At 45.7% G+C, this 22,038-nt stretch overlaps 1 protein-coding gene across 1 annotated transcript; it reads right to left on the bottom strand.

The window, feature by feature from the left end:
• Nucleotides 1–4,854: 4,854 nt before the first annotated feature.
• On the bottom strand, nucleotides 4,855–21,231 carry TMEM192 (transmembrane protein 192). The gene is made up of 6 exons (XM_084266718.1): nucleotides 21,118–21,231; nucleotides 16,693–16,839; nucleotides 14,015–14,279; nucleotides 12,385–12,519; nucleotides 7,149–7,251; nucleotides 4,855–5,133 (listed from the first exon to the last, which is right to left on the bottom strand). Exons 1-6 carry the CDS (start codon nucleotides 21,148–21,150, stop codon nucleotides 5,010–5,012), a joined length of 807 nt encoding a protein of 268 aa, XP_084122844.1. The 5' UTR covers nucleotides 21,151–21,231; the 3' UTR covers nucleotides 4,855–5,009.
• Between the last annotated feature and the right edge of the window lie 807 nt (nucleotides 21,232–22,038).

Below are 22,038 nucleotides of genomic sequence, written 5' to 3'. Positions count from 1 at the left end.
TATCCTCTAATAAGCAAAGGAACAAGAACAGGGGAGAGCTGAAGCCTTGCGATCAGTGTATGTACCAACCTCCTCTCTCAGAGCTTGAAGCCATAATCAGATGTGTAGTGGCAGAGTTTAGCAAGAGGTTCAGATTTCACTGGGTAGAAAACAAAAGCCTAACATTGCACCCTATTCAGAGTTTCAGGAGATTGTCAGGAAGAAATGGTCACACAAGACAGGTAAAAGGATTTTACCCTGCAGGTAAAAGGATGGAGTTTTGCAAAGCTAGAGGCACACTATCACTAGTTTGAGTTAAACTTGGTTTTCATCACATCCACAGCTGTATCTGCTTAGAAGGGCAGATAAAGAGCTCAGCAAAGCAAAAGAGATAAAGGCTATTTAAGAATCGTCTCTTAAAAATGAGTCTGTGGCTTTAGTGTGAAGTTGGACATCATGATAAAAAAAACCCTAAGTTATGTATCAGAGCTATTTATGTATTTTTACAGCTGTAAAGGAGTATAAAGTAACAACCTCTCCTAGGAAACCTGTTGTCAGTCTACAAAATCATTGTTAAAGTTTTTCAGATACGGTGATACTGTAGAATCCTTGCAAAAAGCAGTGTGATCTTTGATAGATCCCTCTGTGAACTAGCTGGTTGTTGCTGTATTTTGTAAAAAGATAGCCCACACTTCAAACAGCATCTCAATTTAAATAAACTTTGTACATTTTTCAAAATCTGTATTCTTTGGCTGTCAAAGAAAATGTATCTAAGGGAAGTGGGAGAATTTGTCTCTCTCCTCCATGGAGTCATAGAGAATCAACAAGAAGCTTTTCCTTACGCAATTCCTGACCCAGAAGAAAAAGCAGTTATTCATGCAAACATTTTTCTCACCTTTTCTTCCTAAATAAGTTACATAGTTCTGAAATTCATATAGGAAGAACTGAATTTTAAAACTAGGGGTTTGTAGGATGACAGCTAGCTATCGTGACATGGTGACACCTGGGTAGGATTCTGGCAGAACCCAGGCTATGCTTTCCCTTCATGCATAGAATAAGCAAGGTCTTACTTTACCTCAGTGTGTTCTGTCACAAGGTTTGAACAGTCTCATGAGTTAAATGGTCTTTCCTTGTTTCAAGACAAAATCTCAGACAGTCCAACTAGAACACTGAGGAGCTTCTCCTGCTAGAGGCTGGATACTACAGGTTTCTACATGCTGGGTGTCTCGGGCAGTAGAATTTAAGCACCAAGCAATGCTACAACAGCACAGTGCTACACTGAGTTCCAGGGGAGCAGGGCTTCAAGGGACCTGGTTTTCAGCAGAGCTTGGCTTACCCTGTTTCACTAGATTTGGGCAACAAACACTTCACCTGGTAAAAACTTCTCAGCCTGATGATTATCAGTGTGACTGCATGTAAACAGGAAGCATTAGGACATTGCTACAACAGTTGGGAATTGTCTGAGCTCCCCATGGATGTACATTTAAAGAACATTCATACAAATACAAGGTGCTGTTAAAAAAGAATCTGAATTGACATTCGCATGGATGCAGTCCAGTAGAGAACTGGAGCCAAAGGTAATTTCAGACCTCTGACTCTGAAAGCCAAAATTAAGAAACTAATTCTAGGTTTCAGAAATTTTGCCTTGTAGAGTTACCAAGGAAAACTTACCATTTTATTTTAAAGTCAGTTTTGTTAAGTCTTCTCAATCACGTTGGGTATTTTAGAGTGAAACAAATCCAGGTCAACAGGAAAGAGGTAAATGTGAGTCTGTGGTGAGAAACAGCAGGTTACCGTGTTCCCAAAGGAAAAACAAACAATTCACCTCTTCCATTTCCAGTGCAGAAAAAAGGAAGTTATAGAAGAATAAAGACTGGAATATTTCCCTTACACAGGGGCTATAAATATCCACACAAAGGCACATTTTGCTGAGGGTCACGCGAGGCTTATGCCGACACCCATCAGGGGAGGTATGAGCAGGGTAAGTTCCAAGTTTGACTGTCACCCAACAAGTACCACCAGCGTGCTGATCTCTCACCCCTGTGATGGCCTTTTATCTTCCCTGCCAGTGAGGGCTGCCATGCCATGGTACAGAGTGAGGAATGCTCCAGCAGCACAAGCTGTGTTTACTCAGCAGTAATGCCTAAACGCCAAGCTCCTTTCAACTCTGAGGATGCTTTTTCATGCCAGGAGTTGCCTCAAGGCTGGACTGTCATCTGCCCAAGTCCTTTGGTCCTTGCTACAGCTTTTTAGATGAAAAAGGGCCTTCAGGGGAACTCTGCTGAACTGCATGTTCATGTAGAGCCTTAGAAACCCTTTGCAGACAGCTGTCTCCCTTGCAAGGTGGAACACTGAAGTGTTGTGGTAGCATTTCCTCTGAGCTAGTCAGAAAGACAAGACACAAGTACTCACTGAGATTCCCCCCATGCAGCATGCATTCAGAGATGACCACAGGCAATTTGCTTTCACATGGATGAGACATTTAGCACAATAATTCCTGGACAAAGTTGAAATACAAAAACCTAATTAACATGAAGTGTGAGCAACTCTGACTCTTTTATGATTAAAGCCAAACATAGAATGCACAATTTATTTAAATGTACAGTTGCAACTGTCATCTTTCTGCCCCAGTCCCAATCCACTAGATCTTACCAAGTTAAGAGCATGGACCTGCAAATAGTTACCCATTTCAGCAGCTGCAATTGCTTAAAGAGCATCTCCAACTTCAGCTCCCCACTCTTGGGTATTCATGTACTGGCAGGTCTGACAGCCCATGCCTGAGAAGAGCCATGTCTGTTGGTTGCCTGAGTGCTGCATGCAGTGGGACATCAGCAAATTACCATGCCCACTTCTTTATTCCCAAGTCTTAGACCTAATACTTGATGGCTTACCGAGTGTGCAGCATGCTGTGGATTTTCAGACATGAAGGTCCAGCCCGTGCCAAGGTGCTGATGCAGCAGGAACCCAGGCTGTGGCACTGGCAGTGGGCTCCAAAGCCAGTGAGACTGCACCAGCCACCACACCACAAGCTCAGTCACATGAAGGGACACACGGCACCAGGCAGCCCCTGCTCTGCCACTGAGACCTTCCCCAGGGCTGGGGACACAGCATGGCACCCCACAGCTCTTCACTGCAGCATCACAAGCAGACCTTGCACCCAGGCAGGGAACCAGGGCACTGATCTGCCTCAGAGCAGCAGGCAAAGGCTGTTCTTGTGCCATCTGGTGCAGAGGGGCTGACAAGGGGCTTTGCACAGACACTACACTCTGTAGTTCCCACTTGACAATTCTTTGTAGCCCCACCACAGCTGGTGATCAGGAGCTCAGGCCAAGGAGTAGAAGCGACCAGCTCCTATTTAGAGCCTGTAGAAGTGTGAAGCACTCTCCTTTTCAAAAGCTTAAGGATACTACAGAAAGAAGTTGCAGTGGTATGCAATAAAGACCTAAAAATGTAGGTGACTGTTGCAAGCTGTTAGTGACTTGCTTAGGAAGGGCTACAAGTTACAAAGAGCAGGAGATCCACATACTTGCTGTGTTCTATGGGAAGCAGCTGCTGGGTAATCCAAGGTGTACCTTCAGCAGCCACGAAGGGTATGAACCATGCCCTCAGTGTACAGCAAAGCTCTTCTCCTACACTGTGCAGCCTGATCCTCTGTGTTGAAGGAAAACAGGAGTAACAAGGAAAATCTGAAGCATGGTGGAAAATCATAATCTGGTAAAGAATAAAACTACATTTAAAGCTCCCAAGTGACCACACAGCTATCCTTGTCATTACAGGTTTTGTCTAGTTCCAAGTGTCAAAGCTGTGCTGCAAGAACTTCTGCATAACAACACCCACAGAGGTTCCCCATCACCAGGTAGACACAAGCTTAGAAATGATGGGATTCACGCGTTCCCTTAGTTTGCATTTATTGTGCATGAGCTTCACAGTCACATTTTACCCCTTTTCATAGAAATTATATAAATTGATATACACCATGACATCAAAACCTGAGTTCTAAACAAACATTCCTTACATGTATACTATAAAATTCTGGCTACATGGTCAAGAAACCACAGCTAAGGACAGCAGTCTAGTGTTAGATAGCAGCAAAACCTCTGATATTTATTTTCCTTCAAGTGAGACAAACCCCACATTTGTTGCAGGTTAAACACTTCAGTTATTTCTAAAGTTGTGCCCTAGGACCAAAGTAGGAAAGATCAACTTTGTTTTGCTTATATTCAACTACAAAAGGACTCCTCAGGAGAGGCTTCTTTCCTGTTTTGACTAGCGACTACCCTGTCCCTACAGAGGTATTGGTTTCTAAAATAATTCTGTCTACAGTGGTAGACAATGCAGTACCCAAAACACAATGGCTCTTTCACCAGTCTTCCCAATAAATCCATATAATAGAACCAAAAAATTGTTTCCTCAACTTTCAGAAGGCCTTTCCATTTCCTGCTGCTTTTCATCTCCCCCCATACACCATCTACAGCTTCCCCCCTCCCCCCAGCCCCCCCCCCATGTCACAGACAAGTTTCATTTCTCCTCTTGAAAAGGAGACTGACCTAGAAAGCAAGCATCTCTTTTGTATAGTTCTGTTGAAGTACACCACCTCATATGGGAAGCTGTGGAACTCAGGACAGAACACATGGAGTCCCAGCTTCAGCACTTGAAGCTGAGAAGAAATCCTCCACAAAGTTGGATTTCCCTATAAAACAAGTTGGTATTCTAGAAATAAGGTAGTTTGAAGCTTAAAGTTTACAGCAGTACAAAGTAATTGCAACAACTGAGAAAAGCTGAACCTCAAGTCCATCTTTAACCTATTAGGAATTTAAAATCCTTGAAGCTCCAAGAACATTCTTCCCCAGAAGTGATGATCTGAAGAGAGCCAGTGTCCAGTTGCAGTACATTTATAGTGCGTGCAGATCTCACCCTCCCAGCTTAACTTCCATTTCAAAGCATGAAACATGACTTGAGTGTGCAGGTCAGTCCAGGTACCGTTACTTCATGTTCCATCCAGAGCTCCAGCAGCAGCTTTTCAAGTGCTGCTAAGTCTTGATTTGCTGAGATGTTAGTGCCAGCAGCCTCTTGCTGAGCAGTGCGTTGTGTCGCTGAAGGTATTCTATTACATCCCCTTGCTTCTCAACTATCTCTTCTAAACTTGAATTTTCCCTTGAAATGACACAAGCAAATAAGGGTTTCAGTAAGTGATAGCAGCTTCCTAACATGAAGATCTCAGAGCTAACCAACAAATGCTTATAACAAGTTGTTAACTGCAGTTTTACTGTTGTTGATCTGTAATTTTTAAGGGAGGAGCCAATCTACAACATGTTTGTGTTTAACCTCTGCACCAGAGGGCAGGAAGAGAGAAAAGTCTGGCTAAGCTCTGTACCATGTACATGCAACTGAGTTACACATCTCAGAATTAGTAGTGTGTGGGTTGTTGATATGTAACTAACTTGAGCCAGACAACACACAACACCAAGACATCTGTGGCACATTCTCCAAGTGCATTAGGAAGAACAGTATTTTTATTACTGTGTGGACCATGAGCTGTTTAAACCAGCTTTTCTGACAAGCCTGCTGCAGTACACACAATATAGTGATATTACTGGGATACAGCAATATTACCTGTCACAATACCATAACAGCATCAGCACAGCTGTGCTTATTTGAGACCTACAGCCTCATGTGAAGCTAAGCTACCACTTAAAATTATCTCCTGCTTCCAGGCGTCCCTAAGTTAACCACAACAGTAACACTGCAACATTAAGACAAGTTAACTGTAAATAGTTTGTACAAGTACAGAGTATTGTCAAATCCATGATCAGGGTCTTCTAACAATACTGCAAGAACAAGTACCAGTGTCTAAGCCTATTCCAGTCTTCCCTTATATATTATTGCTTCCTAGCTGACTCGGGAGTCTACCCTCATAGTACACACATGAGCATCTTCAAGCTTAGAAAGTTGTTCCCCATCTTTGCAGCACTTTGTGGAGGAACACTGCCCTTTCCATAGTTCTTAGAAAAGGCTGAGGAGAATAGCCAGACTGGAAAAAACCTTGGGTCCAATTAAAAACCTACAGCAGTTAAACTGGAAAAATAAAGGAAACCATTTTCCCAGATGGACAGCCTGCAACTTTATCCAGTACTCTGCACTGCCAACTTAAAGCACCAGAAGGTCCTGATCAGTAGCTTAGGATGTAGGTCACATCATTCAAGAAGCACTCCTACAACCAGGGTCAGCTGAAGGACTGACAGGATTCACTTTTCAATAGGGCCCAAGTCAAGGGAAAGAGTTGTATAGAGCTGCATTAAAGTAACAGGTTTTCCACTGGTTCTCACAGGAAGTTTACACTCCAATCAAAAATAATTAGTCTTTTCTTCAGCTGGTCATTGTTGGAGGCTCATTCCCTGGGCATTTCAGAATCTCTCAGGGGACAGGCTGAATGAGGAAGGAATGAGGTCAACTGTGCATTCACCATGGATTTCACATCAGGATGGAAGTCAGATACTGTATTGAAATTTGAGGGTTCTAAATCCTTCCTGCACTGCAGACACCTCCCGTGTGCTGCATCAGTGACACCAGAGAAAGTGCTAAAGTATTAACCATCTCTGCATCTCAAGGCTTTACTAAGGCACATGGACAGAAGCAAGTCATACCAAACTAGAAAATTTAAGTGCATTTTTATGTGGTTTAATCTCATATCCAGCTGCTGGCACAGGCCAGAGCCCCAAAGTTTTCTTATCCATCAGCTGCCACAATGTATTTCATTCCTTGAAAGAGCTGGTTGAACAAGCTATGCTTGTACTAAGTAACAGAACAACACACCAGTATCTTTGCTCAAGCTCTCATATAAAGTCAACTGAAGCAGAGTAAGCACAGTTATTTATGGTACATGAAAGATTAATGTGACCAGCCATAAGTGGTCAAATCACTTCTGTCCTCATGCTGGGGGATTTCTGTATTTAATAAACTGACCATTACTGCACAGGAAATCCTGTGCTGCTTCTCCTCTGCCCTTGTAAAACTGCAGCCTCAGGCACGTAGTTTCCTTCAGAACTGTTTCTCCACACCTCTGCTGTACTCAGATTCAGGATTATACATCAGTCTACAGAAAGTGATGCAGTTACATCAGCATTACCTATATACCAGGGCAAAATGTGTCACACCACAGAAAATCTTACCTGAATCCAATCTCTGAGGTAATGTGACTGGGGTAGGCATACATCTTCTCTTCTTCAATTATGTCAGGTCTTGGCTTCGCACGATTGAAGTTGCTTATTTTCACTACAACAAAGTTTTGTAAGTTAGTGGAAAGCAACCAAAGAGCAAAAAGCTTTATCACCAGGCTCCAAGTTAAAAAAAACCACTAAAACATACACAACCAAAAAATCTGTAACAGATTATTATAAGATTGCCTTCAAACCTGGAGTGGGAAGGAAGGAGAGGGGAAAAAACCCTATCTTGGCTCACTTCTGGAATGCCCTTGGTTATATTAGTGGTGGCTTGGTGGGGTGTTTTGGGTTTTTTATGTCCTCAGCTCTGCTGCTTAAATAGACCACAGTAAAGACCTGAATGGGGAAGCTTAAACTGCTTAACACCTGCAAAGTTTAATCTGTCACCTAAGAGGGTGAAACACAAAGAGGATGTCAGTTCAGGCCATAAATTAAGAATGCTATGAGAAAAAAAGCAAGTAAAAAGCTCTGGTACTGGTATTTATGTCAGAACTCCTAACTTAAAATAGCATTTGTCAGAGAGCTTCACTGGGCTAGCCATGGTGAAGCAGCAGCCTGCCTGCCTGCTCTCAAATGAGGACAGGCTTGCTACAGAAAGCCTTTAAGTCTTCAAGCTGAACTGGCTCTTAGCTTCACACTGTGAACCTTGCAGTGTTGGCTACCAAACCCAGAAGTCATTCCGGGACACCTGCCAATAAAGTTTAAGATAAAATTTAAACAGAAATGGAACAGGTGGAAGAAGCTGTGGGCACCTGCTACGCTGCTTCTGGGAGGACACCAGTAGTAGTTGAAGCCATTCAATATCAGACCCTGATTTGGGTAGTTACCAGGAGATGCAGGGTATGCATTCGGGACTCTGCAGTTAGGGCTGCTTGTGAAGCCATACTGACACCACTGAAAACATTACAGTGCAGCACCTGTAGAAATCTGTGCTACTGTAGCAGAGACACTGTCCTTGCAAGTCAGGAATAGGATAGGGTTGATTGCAGGCCACCCTGCCAAAACACTGCTAAGACCCTCCAGAAGTTCAGTACAAGTTAGGCTCAAAGGCCAGTTATTCCTATGGTGGCAAATAAAGCCACAAAGGACTGGATGTGGAATCCCCAACACACATTGTTTGTGGGAATGTTAGTCTTTTATTCAAATGAGACTAGAAGTATGCAAGAAAGTAATTAAATACATATATTTAGTAAACCTTAAAGCATGACTCCCTATCCTATAAACAGGAAACAACACAGAGACATTTAGAGCTGTCTATTATACTTTGTTCCATGCACATTTATCTCACTTCAACAATTTGTATGTATCAAATCTGTTACAGGTCCATCACAGCAATTTTGTGAAGAACTGCTGCCTCTGCATCCCACAGCTGTGTTATACACATGCACAGGTGCATGGAGAGCATTGTAAGAAAGGCTGTAGTACTTCACAGGACATTGGACACCATATAATTAAAACAGCTCTCAATAAGCAAGAAGAAATACTGAGAATTTTAATCAGGTATTACATACTAAGACAAAAAAAGCTGACCATAAACTGTTAGTGAGAAGTGACTTTAACACCCCCATTACTGCTCAGCTGCATTAGCTGATAGCATAGTGGTATCTGCTAAATGTCTGCCTTGGGAGACAGGCACTGAGCAGAGGTCTGCCCTTGAAAGGTTCCTACTGTAGTAGCTTCCTACTTCATCAAGTCACTTACTCTGTTCTGAGAGAGAAGAATTACCCAAGTGCCCCTGTTACTACAGATTCTCAGGCCAGTTTTCAAAATAGCCAAATACATTGCTTCAGTACATCTTTGGTTTCAGGCTTAAAATGTTAATTGTTGGAAAAGCTTAAAAAACACCACTGAGGAGAGACATGCAAGCAAGTCTCTTAACTTAGTAAGTACTGGAATGGAAAACAAAGAAACAAGTTACACTAAGCATGGGAAAAGGCAATCTAGAGTGACTGGAAGTCTTCCTCATCCCAAGGTAAATATTAAGTTACATAAGTTAGCCCCAGATTTGCACACCAAGCTTTAGAGAATGAAGCTCAGGCTGTTGCTTTGGCACTGCTGAGGAAGTAAGATAGCTGTTGCCACAAGGAAACATTGCACTCCTTCCTAGCCATGCAGCTCTGCATTCTAGGGCTCACTAGACCCTCCAAGCCTCCTTCAGTTGGAAAGAGAACACCACACCCCAGAACATCCTAGTGTAAGTTAGTAAATGAATTTGGTAAGGCACAGGAACAGGCACAGTACAAGCTAGGACAAAACCTTTTTTGTGACAAGCAAGCAGAAAGGTAGTTTGGACTTCTGTAAGAGCTCTCAAGCTCAGACCTTACAGGAAGGTCCACTTTGTTCCAGTGGCTTATACTTTTCCGCCAGTAAGAGACACACTGTATAGTTTGTTGGGCTCCAAGAGGCCTCAAGGTAAGAAATACTTTTGCTGGAACTCCTCATGTTCTATTAAAAGCTTACAATTCACCCCATTTCCTGAGTTTCCCAGGAAAGTAAGTATGCATATGCATCAAAGGGATGATCTCCAGCATTCCTAGAATAGTTTTCTAGGACTGCCATGCTTGTGTTGACTCCTCATTGCCTCTATTCCTCCAGTAGAGTCTCCTTGAGCCATGCTGGCCAGTTCAAGAGAAAGCTCAATAAGCCTGTAGCAGTAAAGCACAGTCATAAAAGGACAGACTCAGAGCCTTATTTCTTATTGCATTTTGAATTCAAAGCTGTTGGAGGAGAGTCAAGAACAGATTTTATTTCCCAATGACCAGGCAGTATTTCTTCATGTATCAAAACATTACTAAGAACATACCAAAGTTTTCTTCTCCAAAGGAGAAGGCATCTGAGATTAATTACTAATTATGAAACCACAAAAGTAGTCAGATTAACACAGGCACTGACCACCACAGAACTGGCTTTTACTCTGACTTTTCATCTTCATGCAGTCCTGAAGGAGGTTTCAGAGTGTACTAGGCCACCCCCAGTGAAACCAGTGCTAATGAGTGCTTAGCTGAGATGTCCTCTCTTTGTCTGTAGCTATAAACCATCAGAAAGCAGCATCTCAGGAGTATGAGCTATCTAACTCAAGAGCAAGAACTACTTCTCATTTAAACATACATGATTTCAGTTAACTCCTCTAGCTTTCATCATGCAACAAAAAAGGTTGCATTTTTCAGGGTCTTTTACCTTTTCAGGTAGTGTGGTTGTTTACCCCTGGCTGGAGGCCAGACACCCAAAGTCAGTCTATTACTCCCCTTCTTAGTTGGACAGGGGAGAAAATATACATTAGGAGGCTCAGGAGACAAATTAAGGACAGGGAGAGATCACTCTGTCAGCAACAATGTGGGCAAAACAGTCTCAACACAGAGTGAAAAGCAGATTAGCTATCTAATTTGTTACACTATACTACAAAGAGCACTAAAACTAGAGTCAGGAGTGCGACCAGATCTTAACACTTCCCCCGCACCACTCCCTTCTTCGCAGACTTTAACCATGATCTTATTCCCTTCTTCCCCCCTGCTCACAGTACAGGGGGGCAGGGACTGGGAAAAAATGGGGTTCTCCTACTTCTTCATGAGCTGTTTTCCTTTTCCAGATCTTAAAACACCTCTAACCTCCCTGGCCCTGGCTGCTCCCTTCTAAGCAGACTTCACTCTAGTCGTGATTTCTCTCCCTTCTTGCCCCCAATCGCAGCACAGGGGGGCAGGGACTGGGAGATGGGGCTTCGATCAGTCCCTTGCAAGTTGGTTTCCTTAATGGCTGGGAGGGTGAGGGGACATTCATTCCACACCCTCCCCCTGCTGCACCATGGGGGTCTCACCCACAGGAGACAGTCCTCCAAGAACTTCTCCAACGTGAATCCTTTCCCAACGGGCCTTGGCTCTTTATCACAGTGTCTCCCAGTCCTCCATGGGATTCCAAGCCTCCCCCAGCAAACCTGTTCCGACACAAGTATTTCTCTCATCTGTGTCTGTTTCTCCTCATGGCTGCAAGTGCTGGCAGGGGCTTGTTCCAACACAGGGTCACAGCATCTTCTTATGTCTCCAGCTGCTCCATTCAGCATGGAGCCCCTCCACAGGCTGCAGGTGGGGTCTGGGCCTTTTCCATGGGTTTCTCCAGGGGCTGCAGGGGCATCTTTCTCTCTGGCACCTGGGCCGCCTCCTCCCCCGCCCTCCTCCAGCCTTGGTGTCTGCACAGCTCGTTACATCTTCTCACTCCCTTCTCCAGTGGCAAAATGCAGCTGCTTCCAGGTTGTTTTCTCCTCTATCTGGTTCTCACAGGCGTTTGACTATCTCCTGGGCTGTGACTTTGGCCTTGAATTGCTCGTTGTTTGTAGTTTAGGCTGGCAGAAAACTCTAACTGCTGCTTAAAGAAACCATCTCAGCAGCACAGCCTCACAAAACCGCAACAGGTAGTCATCCCCCACCCCCCCCCCAGCCATTTTCATTTGACTTAATGCAAGCCATAAGCCCACACATTTGAAGATCAGATGAAACTCTTTGGCTTACATACTTACTAATCAACATTCTAGACAGGTCTTCAGTAATTTAACAAGAAGATGCTTACCAAGACTTGAGAAGTTACATGAAATCTAAAAGCCGACAACCTTTAATACAGCTGTGACAGTACAAAGCAATGCCTCAGATCTTTATGAAGCTGTATCTTATTTTACTGTTAGCACATATCTCGAAAAGCCATGCTTTTCATGTTTTTAACATTCACTAGAGGGATCCATATTAGTGACAAAGATGAACTGAAGCTTTTGGGTGGGACCAGAGATAAAGAGCCTAGAGTGATGGCACTATCATCTACACAAGTCCTACTTGAAGTCTTGGAAGTGGTTCTCATTAAGCCAGTCAGCTTTTACTACTGCACAGCTTGCAAGGCACACATTGCTCAAGAGAAAAGACTGTTCACAGGACACTTCTGCAGCAGTTATGCTCTTACTGCCACTTCACTGGATCAACAGCTTTGAGGTAACATGGAGCTTTCACCTACCAGCACTTGCAGACCAAATCATGCCTGACATACTTCCTATTTGTTTTGGATTTACCTTAGTTCTCCTTTTACAAGCACAGAATCATTCTGTATTTGTTTTCTTGGGGTACCCCAAGTGAGCTACTGTGAGGGCAAACAAGATAGCTGAATAGCAGCTCTAAGTCTCACTCAAGAAAGCAAAAAAATAATCTCTCACCTGTGTAAATCACTAAGCAGGTCAGAGAGCTGATCAGCTCCAGGCCCAGGACTCCCAGGATAAGGTAGAGGTACACTTTACTGTGGTCAGGAAAGGAATGCTGCATCGACAGAATCAGAAGTAGGGCTGCATTACCTAGAAAAACAATCGCTCTGGTTTACAGGTGGAAATTTCATTAGCTGATAAAAATAAGTTAGTAGGCTCTTATCCCCAGCATCTGCAACATTGCAGCAATGCTTTTCCATTCTGCCTCTTCAGCCAGTTTCCTTAGCAGGCGACACAAGCTTGCAACTGCTGGCAGCAAAGGGAGATTTCAGCATTTCACTGTCATCATAGAGAATGGCAGTTTCCTTAGATCGTACTGGCTTGGTGACAAGAGTGGACAAAACGCACCAGAGATGCCTGTTATACACACAAGGGCCTAAACAGTTCATAGTCTTGTTTCTCCATCCCCAGAGCTCCTTGGAGGGTATTAACTTATTTCAATTTGCATGAGGTCACATCAGTCAAGTCTGAGCAAGTGGACATTTTCCTTCAAGCAGTTGATTTGAACATATTTAAGCAAGTATAACAGCACAAAAATACAAACACCTGCCTTTCAAAGGGAGATACTTGTACAGGCTTCCAGTTGCCTGGCTATTATTTTAATTCCTTTAAGTTAATGAAAGTTAAACTGAAATGAGCACAATTAATCAAAGACAGCAAGTGTTGAATTACAGATCTATAAGCATTCAAAATTCTTTACAGGCCCTCTTTTCTGATACAGAATGTGAAGTGCTGGGTTCCCCCCCCACCCATAGAAATGCTTTAGCCAGTTTCTGGCTAAAGCATTAAGTGTATTAAGACCATTAATGCAGCCAGGGGATTGTAGAATTCTTACACACTGCATCAGGCAACCAAGCTGTCAGGATGGAAGTGGCAGCAGCAGCAGTTAGCATGGCAGAGAGCTTGCAGTATTAAGAGCTAACAACGATTTCAAGTCCACAGTGCACAGCTGACTGCACCTGATATTTACACACACACAGAGTTTGTCTGGTGGGAAAAAGTGGAGTCCATCCTGACAGAAGCATTCTAGACCACACTGCAACTGGGAGAAGCATCCTTAAACCTGGTGCAGCCTGACTTAGTCAGAGCCCAAACACATCTTTATCTTCAGAGCTCTACCTAGCGGCCATAGCCTGAAGTTTCACACATTCATCCAGCTGACCAGCTCTTGGTGACATGGTGGAAAGAAAGATACAGGCTTATGACCATCTAACATAAACACTGTTGAAATTCCAAAGACTTACAGAAGGGAAGTGAGACAAGAATGCTGTAAAAGCCACCACTGTTCTCTCTTACCCTGATATTTGTGTGATAAGTCCCCTTAAATCACATGGATTTTAGGTCTGAGGTAGTTTCTTAGTAAAGCCACAAGCTTTTCTAACATACATTCTTTACCACCTGCACCTGGCAGGCCAGAAAGGTCAGCCAGGAACTTCACTGGACCAAAGTGTAGTTCACCAATGCTCACAGGCAAGTTTTTTTAAAGGCTGTAATACACACATGTATGTACATATAAGCTTTTCAGTCTTCTACTGTGTCAGTTTAAAGCTTCAGAAACAAAACCTGGAAAACAAGTACAACTCACCTGTGGAGTGTATCAGCAGTGGAAGCCTTTTTAGATGCCTTGTTGATCGATATATGGAGAAGTAACCCCTGCTTCTGACTTTGCTGTGGTGGTGCTGGATGTACCGTTCAAAGCAAATATGCAGAATCCACAGAATCACTTTTGCAATGATTATGACACTCTGCACTTTAAGTGGGTGAGTATAGTTTCCAGGGCACTTATCCTGATATGGATTGGGGTAAGAACAAAACATAGCTGCTAAAAATGCTAGAACAACAAAAGCAACCTGAAAGAGAAAGTAAGAGAGGTTAAACTACTTAAAATCAGCATTTAAGTACAGCAACAAGTGTTATGTAATTTATTCATTATTTGTTACATCTGAAGCAACTTTTTAAGTTAACATTACACATTTATTATAGCCACTACCCATCGTTCTGTGAACTGACTGATGACTGAAATTGTTAAGTGGTAACATTGCATTCCAGGAGGGCAGGGAGTTTCCAGCTCAGAGCCAAGAAACACTACTATTGCCAGAATTTCAGTTCTGCTGTTCCCCAAGAAGCATCTCCTTCCTACTGACTTTTATCTTACTTCTAGGCCACCTTTAAGGGGAACTTGATTTATCCTCTCAAAAGGAAAGAAAGAAAAATCACATCTTTAAATCCCATCTTTTTAGACTCATTCAACTATACTTCCCTACTGCTCTGTAGGACAGCCTCATAGCTTATTGGTACAGTCTACATCTCTAAAAGGAAATTTAAGAAGTGAAAATTCACCACTTCACTAAATCTACAGAGATCTACTTCATCTTCATCTCTAGGTTATGACATTGGACAAAGTAAAACATCAGAGTAACTTAGTTATCAACACTGGGTAACAGCAGTACAGTTGGTAATTGTCCTTTAGTATATTTACTACCAGGTTTTCCCAGAGCTTGTCAGAATGCCCAGACTGTAGTCAGTAACATTACACATACGCCAAGCCTTTCAGACCAGTGCTATTAAGCAATAACTTTCCCTGTCTTCTAGACTTTTTTCCAAGTTCCCAGCACCAGCAATCTGCCAACTAGTAGGCAGAGTCTTGGGTACACATTATCTGGGGCTTAGTTTTATACACATGGTTTTTCATTCTTATAGGAAATGTTTCTGTACTGTTTTCAGTCAGTGAACAACAAAGTGTTGCACTGTCTCACCCTCATTCATTCTGCAGAATAGGAATATTTGGAAGTAGAACCAAAACCAAATCCCACCAATATCAAAGCAAATTGAGAGCTTCTTCAGGCAACAAAAAATTCATTTATTTCAACTCTGCATAAGTATAATATCTAATTACCTAACTTAGAGAAAGGGTCCAGTGTTCTGCGTCTTGTAACCAACAGAAACATCAGAAGTGACAGTGGAAGAAGAGGACTGATTTTCATTTGCTAGCTTCGTAGCCATGCTTAATTGCACAGGTATCTACCACCTCTTCCCATGCCCTTGAACTTCCTTCATGTTTTTATTTCCCAAGTAACTTTAAGAGAAGTTAATTTTTCCAAACTACCAAATTATTCTGGAGGTTAACCACCCTTAGCCTGCTCTAGTTGTGAACAGAGTTAGGTACTGGCAGGGAAGAAGAAAGGGAATACCTTTCACACAGTCATCATACCTGAAAGAGACATTATGGAAGACATATGGGGTAGAAGGTGGGAGGACAAGAGGAGTGTGTTTAATATTTAACCACAAGTTCATGACTTCAAGTGTTAACTAAATGCAAATTATGTGTAGATGGGTTCAGTAACTAGATTTAGTGAAATAGAGGTTATCAACAAAGGGTTTGTTTCACCTATTTTTACCACCTCCTTTTCTTAAAAAGGAAGAATAAGCCAACTAACCCATATTTTAGTTGGTCTGTGTACTGTTCTGTTTGCCATTTTCAACTTGTAATGTAACTATTTGTACTCTCTTCAGGTGTTAGGCACATACCATGGTACAGAAGAGGCTATATTAGACTGACACAGGCAGGAATGGCCTAGCATGGCAGCTCTACCAATCAGTTACTACAGCAGCATCCACACGAGGAAACAGGTAGCTGGCATTGGTGGTGACACGTTTAGTCCAACAACAGGTGCTTTGTCTCAGTACAGGGAATTTTGATGGTTAAGGTTACTCTTAAGAGAAGTATTTAAATTCATTGCATATGGGCACATACAGAGAGGATTATGGAAAGACAGGATCAATACAGGTGTTATTTCTAGCCTGCACACTTCACACTGGTCTCAAGTCTCCTGATAGGAGCCAGAAGCCTGCAGAAGTCCAGGGCTTGGCACAAGGAAAGTGACTCAAAAACCCAGCCCCACCGCAATCCATTTTTCCCTGTGAGGTTCAGGCTCCAGAGAGCATGGCACAGTTACCTTAGCCCTCTAGTGCTTATAGCTAGCACAGCACTGCTACAGCAGCAGCATGATTTTAAAGCCATGTTTCCAACAGCATAGGAAAACTGCTGTTTAAAGGCTTTTCTTCCTAAGAGTGTGTCATAGCATGTTAGCACCAACCATCAGGAAGTTAACACAGCAAGTAGCTTATACATCATGAAAATCCACTGACAAATAGGACTTCACTGGTTTGGCAGAACAGTGTATACAAATCTCAGGAGAGTTCTGTCCTGACAGGCAGTAAGACTTAAGAAAAGATAAGGAAGTTTCCACACTTAAAACTTACGTGTATTAGCAAGAGAAGGTTAGCCAGGAAAACGGCTGGGATAGCATGAAATCTTGGCCTCAGTTGAGAATGCAAGGTATGAGATGAAATAAGTGGTGCATCCAGTAGAGGATCATCTTCTAAACTCTGTGTTACTTCCAAGGAACCCTGAAACAAAAGAGAAAGGGAAAGAGGGGTAACTAGTAAGCTCCAAAAAGTAAAGTTTTAGCAAATACAGTTTTGGGGTAAAAGCCCTAGATAACCTTAAGATAAGATCTTAACTTCTGGTAAGCTATCACACTTTTTGTGTAAAAACTCAACCTCCTTAGTCTTTAAAACACGTTTGAGCATCACCACTGAGAGATGCCACAAGCCTCAGTATGTTTATGTGAAAAGTGGGAATTAGGTCTCTCACACACTTTATAGAGGTATCCCAAAGGTATCCCAATCCCCTTGTTCTTCATACTCCTGTCCAGCTACACAGTTGGAGGCACTTGATAACAAAGCTGTAGCACACCAGTTCACAGTTTCAAGGGACTCAGACACTGATATGTCAGAACAAGCCTGTCTCAGTGCTACCCATCTCTGCTCCTTCCAAGGTAGGACACAGTGATTTCACACACCTTACAGGGAAGGTACACAGCCACTGTGGATGCTTAAACAAAGCAAGATGCTGAGAGAAAAGCCCAAGATGTCCCATGCTATCACTTGCTTTGAGAGATAAAGCAGCTCAAGATTCCCAGTTATGTTTTGATGGCTCTTCTGCTGACTGGTACCAGCCACAGTCCAGAACAAGGGCAGACACACCCCACTCCAGACTGCTGGCTAGTCCAAAAAACACACCAGGGCTTGCTGGGCTAGTCACTGCTCTCAAAGTACAGACTTGTGGCCACAACAGAAAGCAGTATAAGCCTCAAGACAGAGGAGGCATGTCCTTCTTCCAGAGACCAGCACAAGGAGAGAGAAACAAGCTTTTGAATGAGACTGTGGGTAATACTCCATTTTAACTAGGGCAATGTAGACTGGCTCCCTGATGTTATTTCACCCACGGGCCACAGCCTGCAGCAAAGGGGCCAGCATCAAGAGTTACTTCACTTGGCAACCAGGTTTATTTTAGTACTGTGAACACCACGCTTGCCCAGCCACAGAAAAGTATGAGCAGGCCTCCCTCACCTATCTGGTACCTTTTAATTAACCTGGACTTGGACTGTAAACAGCCCTTGCTGAAATAACTGCCTGGTAAAATGGCCTTCTGCTGGAGATCCACAGGTTTACACGTGGCACGTGTCACCAACCTAAAAATCCATAAGCAGGAATACAGAGGTGCCCTCTGTCCCTCATACCCCCTTTTCAGAGGCCAAGTGGCATTTTAAGCTCTGAAACACAAGCATCTGGGACCAGCACACCAGCAGCCAAGACATCTTGCCTCACTCCTTCCCAATTAAAAGCAGAGCTCACACCTCTCACAGAGCCAGCCATCCTCCTTCAGTCAATATCCTTTGTCTAAGGGTAACAAGGGAACTCATCACTCCTGCAGTACCATGACTGATGAGCACATCCTCCAGCCAGAGCTTTTATCGGAACACATTTGACCATGTTATTTACTGCCAGACTGCATCTTTGCACGCTGATGTACAGCTAGCATTAGGAAGTGCTGCATGACATGGCCTCCTTGCACAGATACTACAGGCAACATGGGGAAGAGGTGAACTAACACAAGGAGTAACGATGCCATTCTGCCAAATCTGATATTAAGAAAAATTAGTGTCCTCATTAGATCAGATTCCACTAAACAAAGATCACAGTGTTTGGAGTTGTAAGGTACCTCAAAAGATCATCTAGTCCAATCCCCTGCCAGAGCAGGAACACCTTGATTAGTTCACACAGGAATGCATCCAGGGGGGTTTGAATGTCTCCAGAGAAGGAGACTCCACAGTATCCCTAGGCAGCCTGTCCCAGGCCTCTGCCACCCTCACAGAGGAAAAAGTTCCTCCTCACACTCCCACAGAACTCCCTCTGCTCCAGCTTGCATCCATTGTCCCTTGTCTGTTGGGCATCACTAGGAAGAGCCTGGCTCCATCCTCCTGACACTCATCCCCTAGACATAGACATTAATAAGGTCATCCCTCAGTCTCCTCTTCTCCAAGAGACCCAACTCCCTCAGCCTCTCTTCATACGGAAGATGTTCCACTCCAGCTTTGTGGCCCTGTGCTGGGCTCTTTCAAGGAGTTCTGTGTCCTTCTTGACTGGGGGGCCCAGAACTGGACACAATATTCCAGGTGGGGTCTCACCAGGGCAGAGCAGAGGGGGAGAAGGACCTCTCTTGTCCTATAACTACCCCCATTCTAATGCATCCCAGGATGCCATCGGCCTTCTTGGCGACAAGGGCACACTGCTGGCTCGTGGTCATTCTGTTGTCCCCCAGGTCCCTCTCACCTATGCTGCTCTCCAACAGATCCATCCCCAACCTACACTGGTACCTGGGGATGTTCTGCCCCAGGTGCAAGTCTCACTCTTGGTGTATTTCATTAAGACTCCCCCTCCCCAATGCCCCACCTGTCAGGATCTCACTGAATGGAAGCAAAATTCTCTGGTGTGTCAGTTACCCCTCCCAGTTTTGTCTCATCAGCAATCCTGCTGACCATGCACTCCATTCCCTCATCCAGATCATTGAATAATACTGATTCCAGCACAGCCCTCCAGCCAGACTCTGTTCCACTGACCACTACTCTGACTTCTTCCCTTCAACCAGCTCTCAATCCACCTCAGTACTTGACTTTCCAGACCACACTTCCTCAGTGTAACCGCAAGGATGCAGTAGGAGACAGCGTAAAATGCTTTACTGAGGTCAAGATAGCCACATCCACTGCCCTACCATCATCTATCCACCTGGTTATGTCCTCACAAAAGGCTATCAGACTAGTCAGACATGACTTCCCCTTGGTAAAGCCATGCTGACTGCTCCTAACAACCCTCTTATCCTCACTGCTGTCTCTAGGCACATCAAGGATAAGTTGTTCTATCACCTTTCTAGGGACAGAGGTGAGGCTGACCAGTCTGTGGTTATCCAGGTGCTCCTTCTTGCCCTTTTTGAAGGCTGGAGTGACATTTGCTTTCCTCCAGTCCCCTGTCACCTCTCCTGCTTCCCATGACTTCCCAAAGATGATGGGGAGTAGCCTAGCAATGACTTCCATCAGCTCCCTCAGGTGCATCCCATCCAGACCCATGGATTTACGGATGTTCAGACAGCTTCACTGATGCCTGACCCAATCCTCATCAACTAAGGCAAACTCCTCATTTATCCTGACTTCCTTCCAGGCCTCGGGGCTCCTGCAGACAGTCTCCAGCAATGTAGACAGAGAAAAAGGCAGCATTCAGTAGCTCTGCCTGCCCAGTATCCTCAGTTACGAGGGCACTCACCTCATTCCCGAGGGCCACACTGCCACTAGCATTAGTTTTGGCTGCAGCGTATCTTCTGTTGTCCTTAGCCTCCCTTGCAAGGCCTAACTCCAAGGAGGCCTCAGCTTTCCCAGCTGCCTCCCCCTGTGCCCTGACAAGTCTGATATTCCTCCCAGGTGCCCATCCACATCTTCCATGCCCTACAGACTCTCTGCTTCCACTTGAGCCTGCCCTGCAGTCCCCTGCTTACCCATGCAGGTCTTCTGCCTCCCTTTGACTCCTTTCCCACTGGGATGCTCTCATTTTCAGCTTGGAAAGAGCAGCCCTCGAACACGGACCAACTATCTCGGGCCTCTCTTCCTTCAAATACCCTGTCCCGCGGGGCTCACCCAGCACCGGCCTGAGGCTGCCACAGCCCAGGGCCACGGTCCCGCTCGGCATTCTGCTCCCGCCACTCACAACCAAAACACAGCCGGGACCGCCCTCATCCCTCACCCAGCCCCTCCTCGCTAGCGAGCACAGGGCGCAGCCCCCGCACTACCAGCCGACATCATCGCCGCTAAGCGCCAGCCAGGTCACCCTCCCGCGGCGCTCAGGCCAGCGCAGGCCTCTCACGGCGCGCCGGCCCGGCCTTGCCGCGGCGGGAAGCGCCGCCAGCCAGCACCGAGGCGCCCGCAGAGCCGGAGCTGCGCGGCCGGGCTCCTCCCGCGCAGAAGCGGCCCAGAGAGCGCTGCTTTCACACGGGCAACCGCGGCCTCACTTCGGTTAGAGGCAGCCCACGCCCTGGGGCTGGGGGCGCCCGGAGCCCAGCTGAAGTGGGGCGGGGGGGGGAGGCCCCTACCCAGGCCGCGCGGGGAGGAAGCGGTCCCGCCGCCTCCCCGCTCCCCAGACGGCCCTTTCACCCGACGCCGCAGCCGGCTGCTGCCCCCGGAAGAAGAACGCGAAACCCGCGGCGCACCGCGAGGGAACCGGCGGAGAGAGAAGCGGCAGGACGGGCCGACAGTGACAAAGCCAACGCCCCCCACCCCCTGGAGCCCCCGCGCTCACGTTGTCCAGGTCCCGCCGGCCCGAGAGCGCCATCCCAGCTCCCCTGCCGTCCCCGCTCCGGCCGTATTTAACCCAGGAGCCCCGCCGCGGCCCGGCCGCCGGCTGGCCCGCCGCATGCCCCGCCCCGCCGGCAGCGTCCCCGGCCGCCGTGGGCCGAGCCGCGCCGCAGTGCCGGCCCCGGGGCGGGGCCGTATCGGGGTGTGGGGCGATGGATGCCCGCCTCACGGGGCGGGGCGGCCCTGGGCGCTGTGCGGCGGCAGCCGCCCGAGCCCGACCGCGGTTACCCTGCTCTCCCTGGGTGGGTTCGCTCGCAGGCTCGGGGTTGAACTGCAAGGGGGTAGCGGGGCTGCTGCCCCTGCGGGTGGAGGAGGATGAACAGACAGGTAGACGAGGTGCTTAGGGATATAGGTTAGCATAGGACAGGAACGGTTGGATTCGATGATCTCCAAGGTCTTTTCCAGCCTTGTGATTCTGTTACTGACAGCAGATCTCCCTGCTGCCAGCCTGTCCGGCTGGCCCCTCAGCCCAAAGGACGTGTTAAGCGTGTACGTGGCACTCAGCTGTCAAAGGTATTTCTGGCCTCGTTGTGTGTTTTGTGAAGCACGTTTTGGCTAAACATGCCCACTGCTAATTTCACAGAGCTGTGGGGGTTGGAAGGGACCTCCAGAGATCATCAAGTCCAAGCCCCTGCTAAAGCAGGGTCCCTAGGACAGGTCGCACAGGTTGGTGTCCAGATGGGTCCTGAATCCAGAGAAGAGGACTCCACACCCCCTGGGCAGCCAGTCCCAGTGCGTTGGCACCCCCACCGTGAAGAAGTTCTGCTGCATATTTTATAACCTTTAGTACTTGAAAGACACCATGGCCACTCATGATGTCCACACTGCTCGCTTTATTACTCCTTTTGCACACCAGATACTCCTT

Source organism: Gallinula chloropus (genome assembly GCF_964237585.1).
Source record: "Gallinula chloropus genome assembly, chromosome: 7".
Lineage (NCBI taxonomy): Eukaryota > Metazoa > Chordata > Aves > Gruiformes > Rallidae > Gallinula > Gallinula chloropus.
This window is presented reverse-complemented; position numbering and strand designations above follow the sequence as displayed.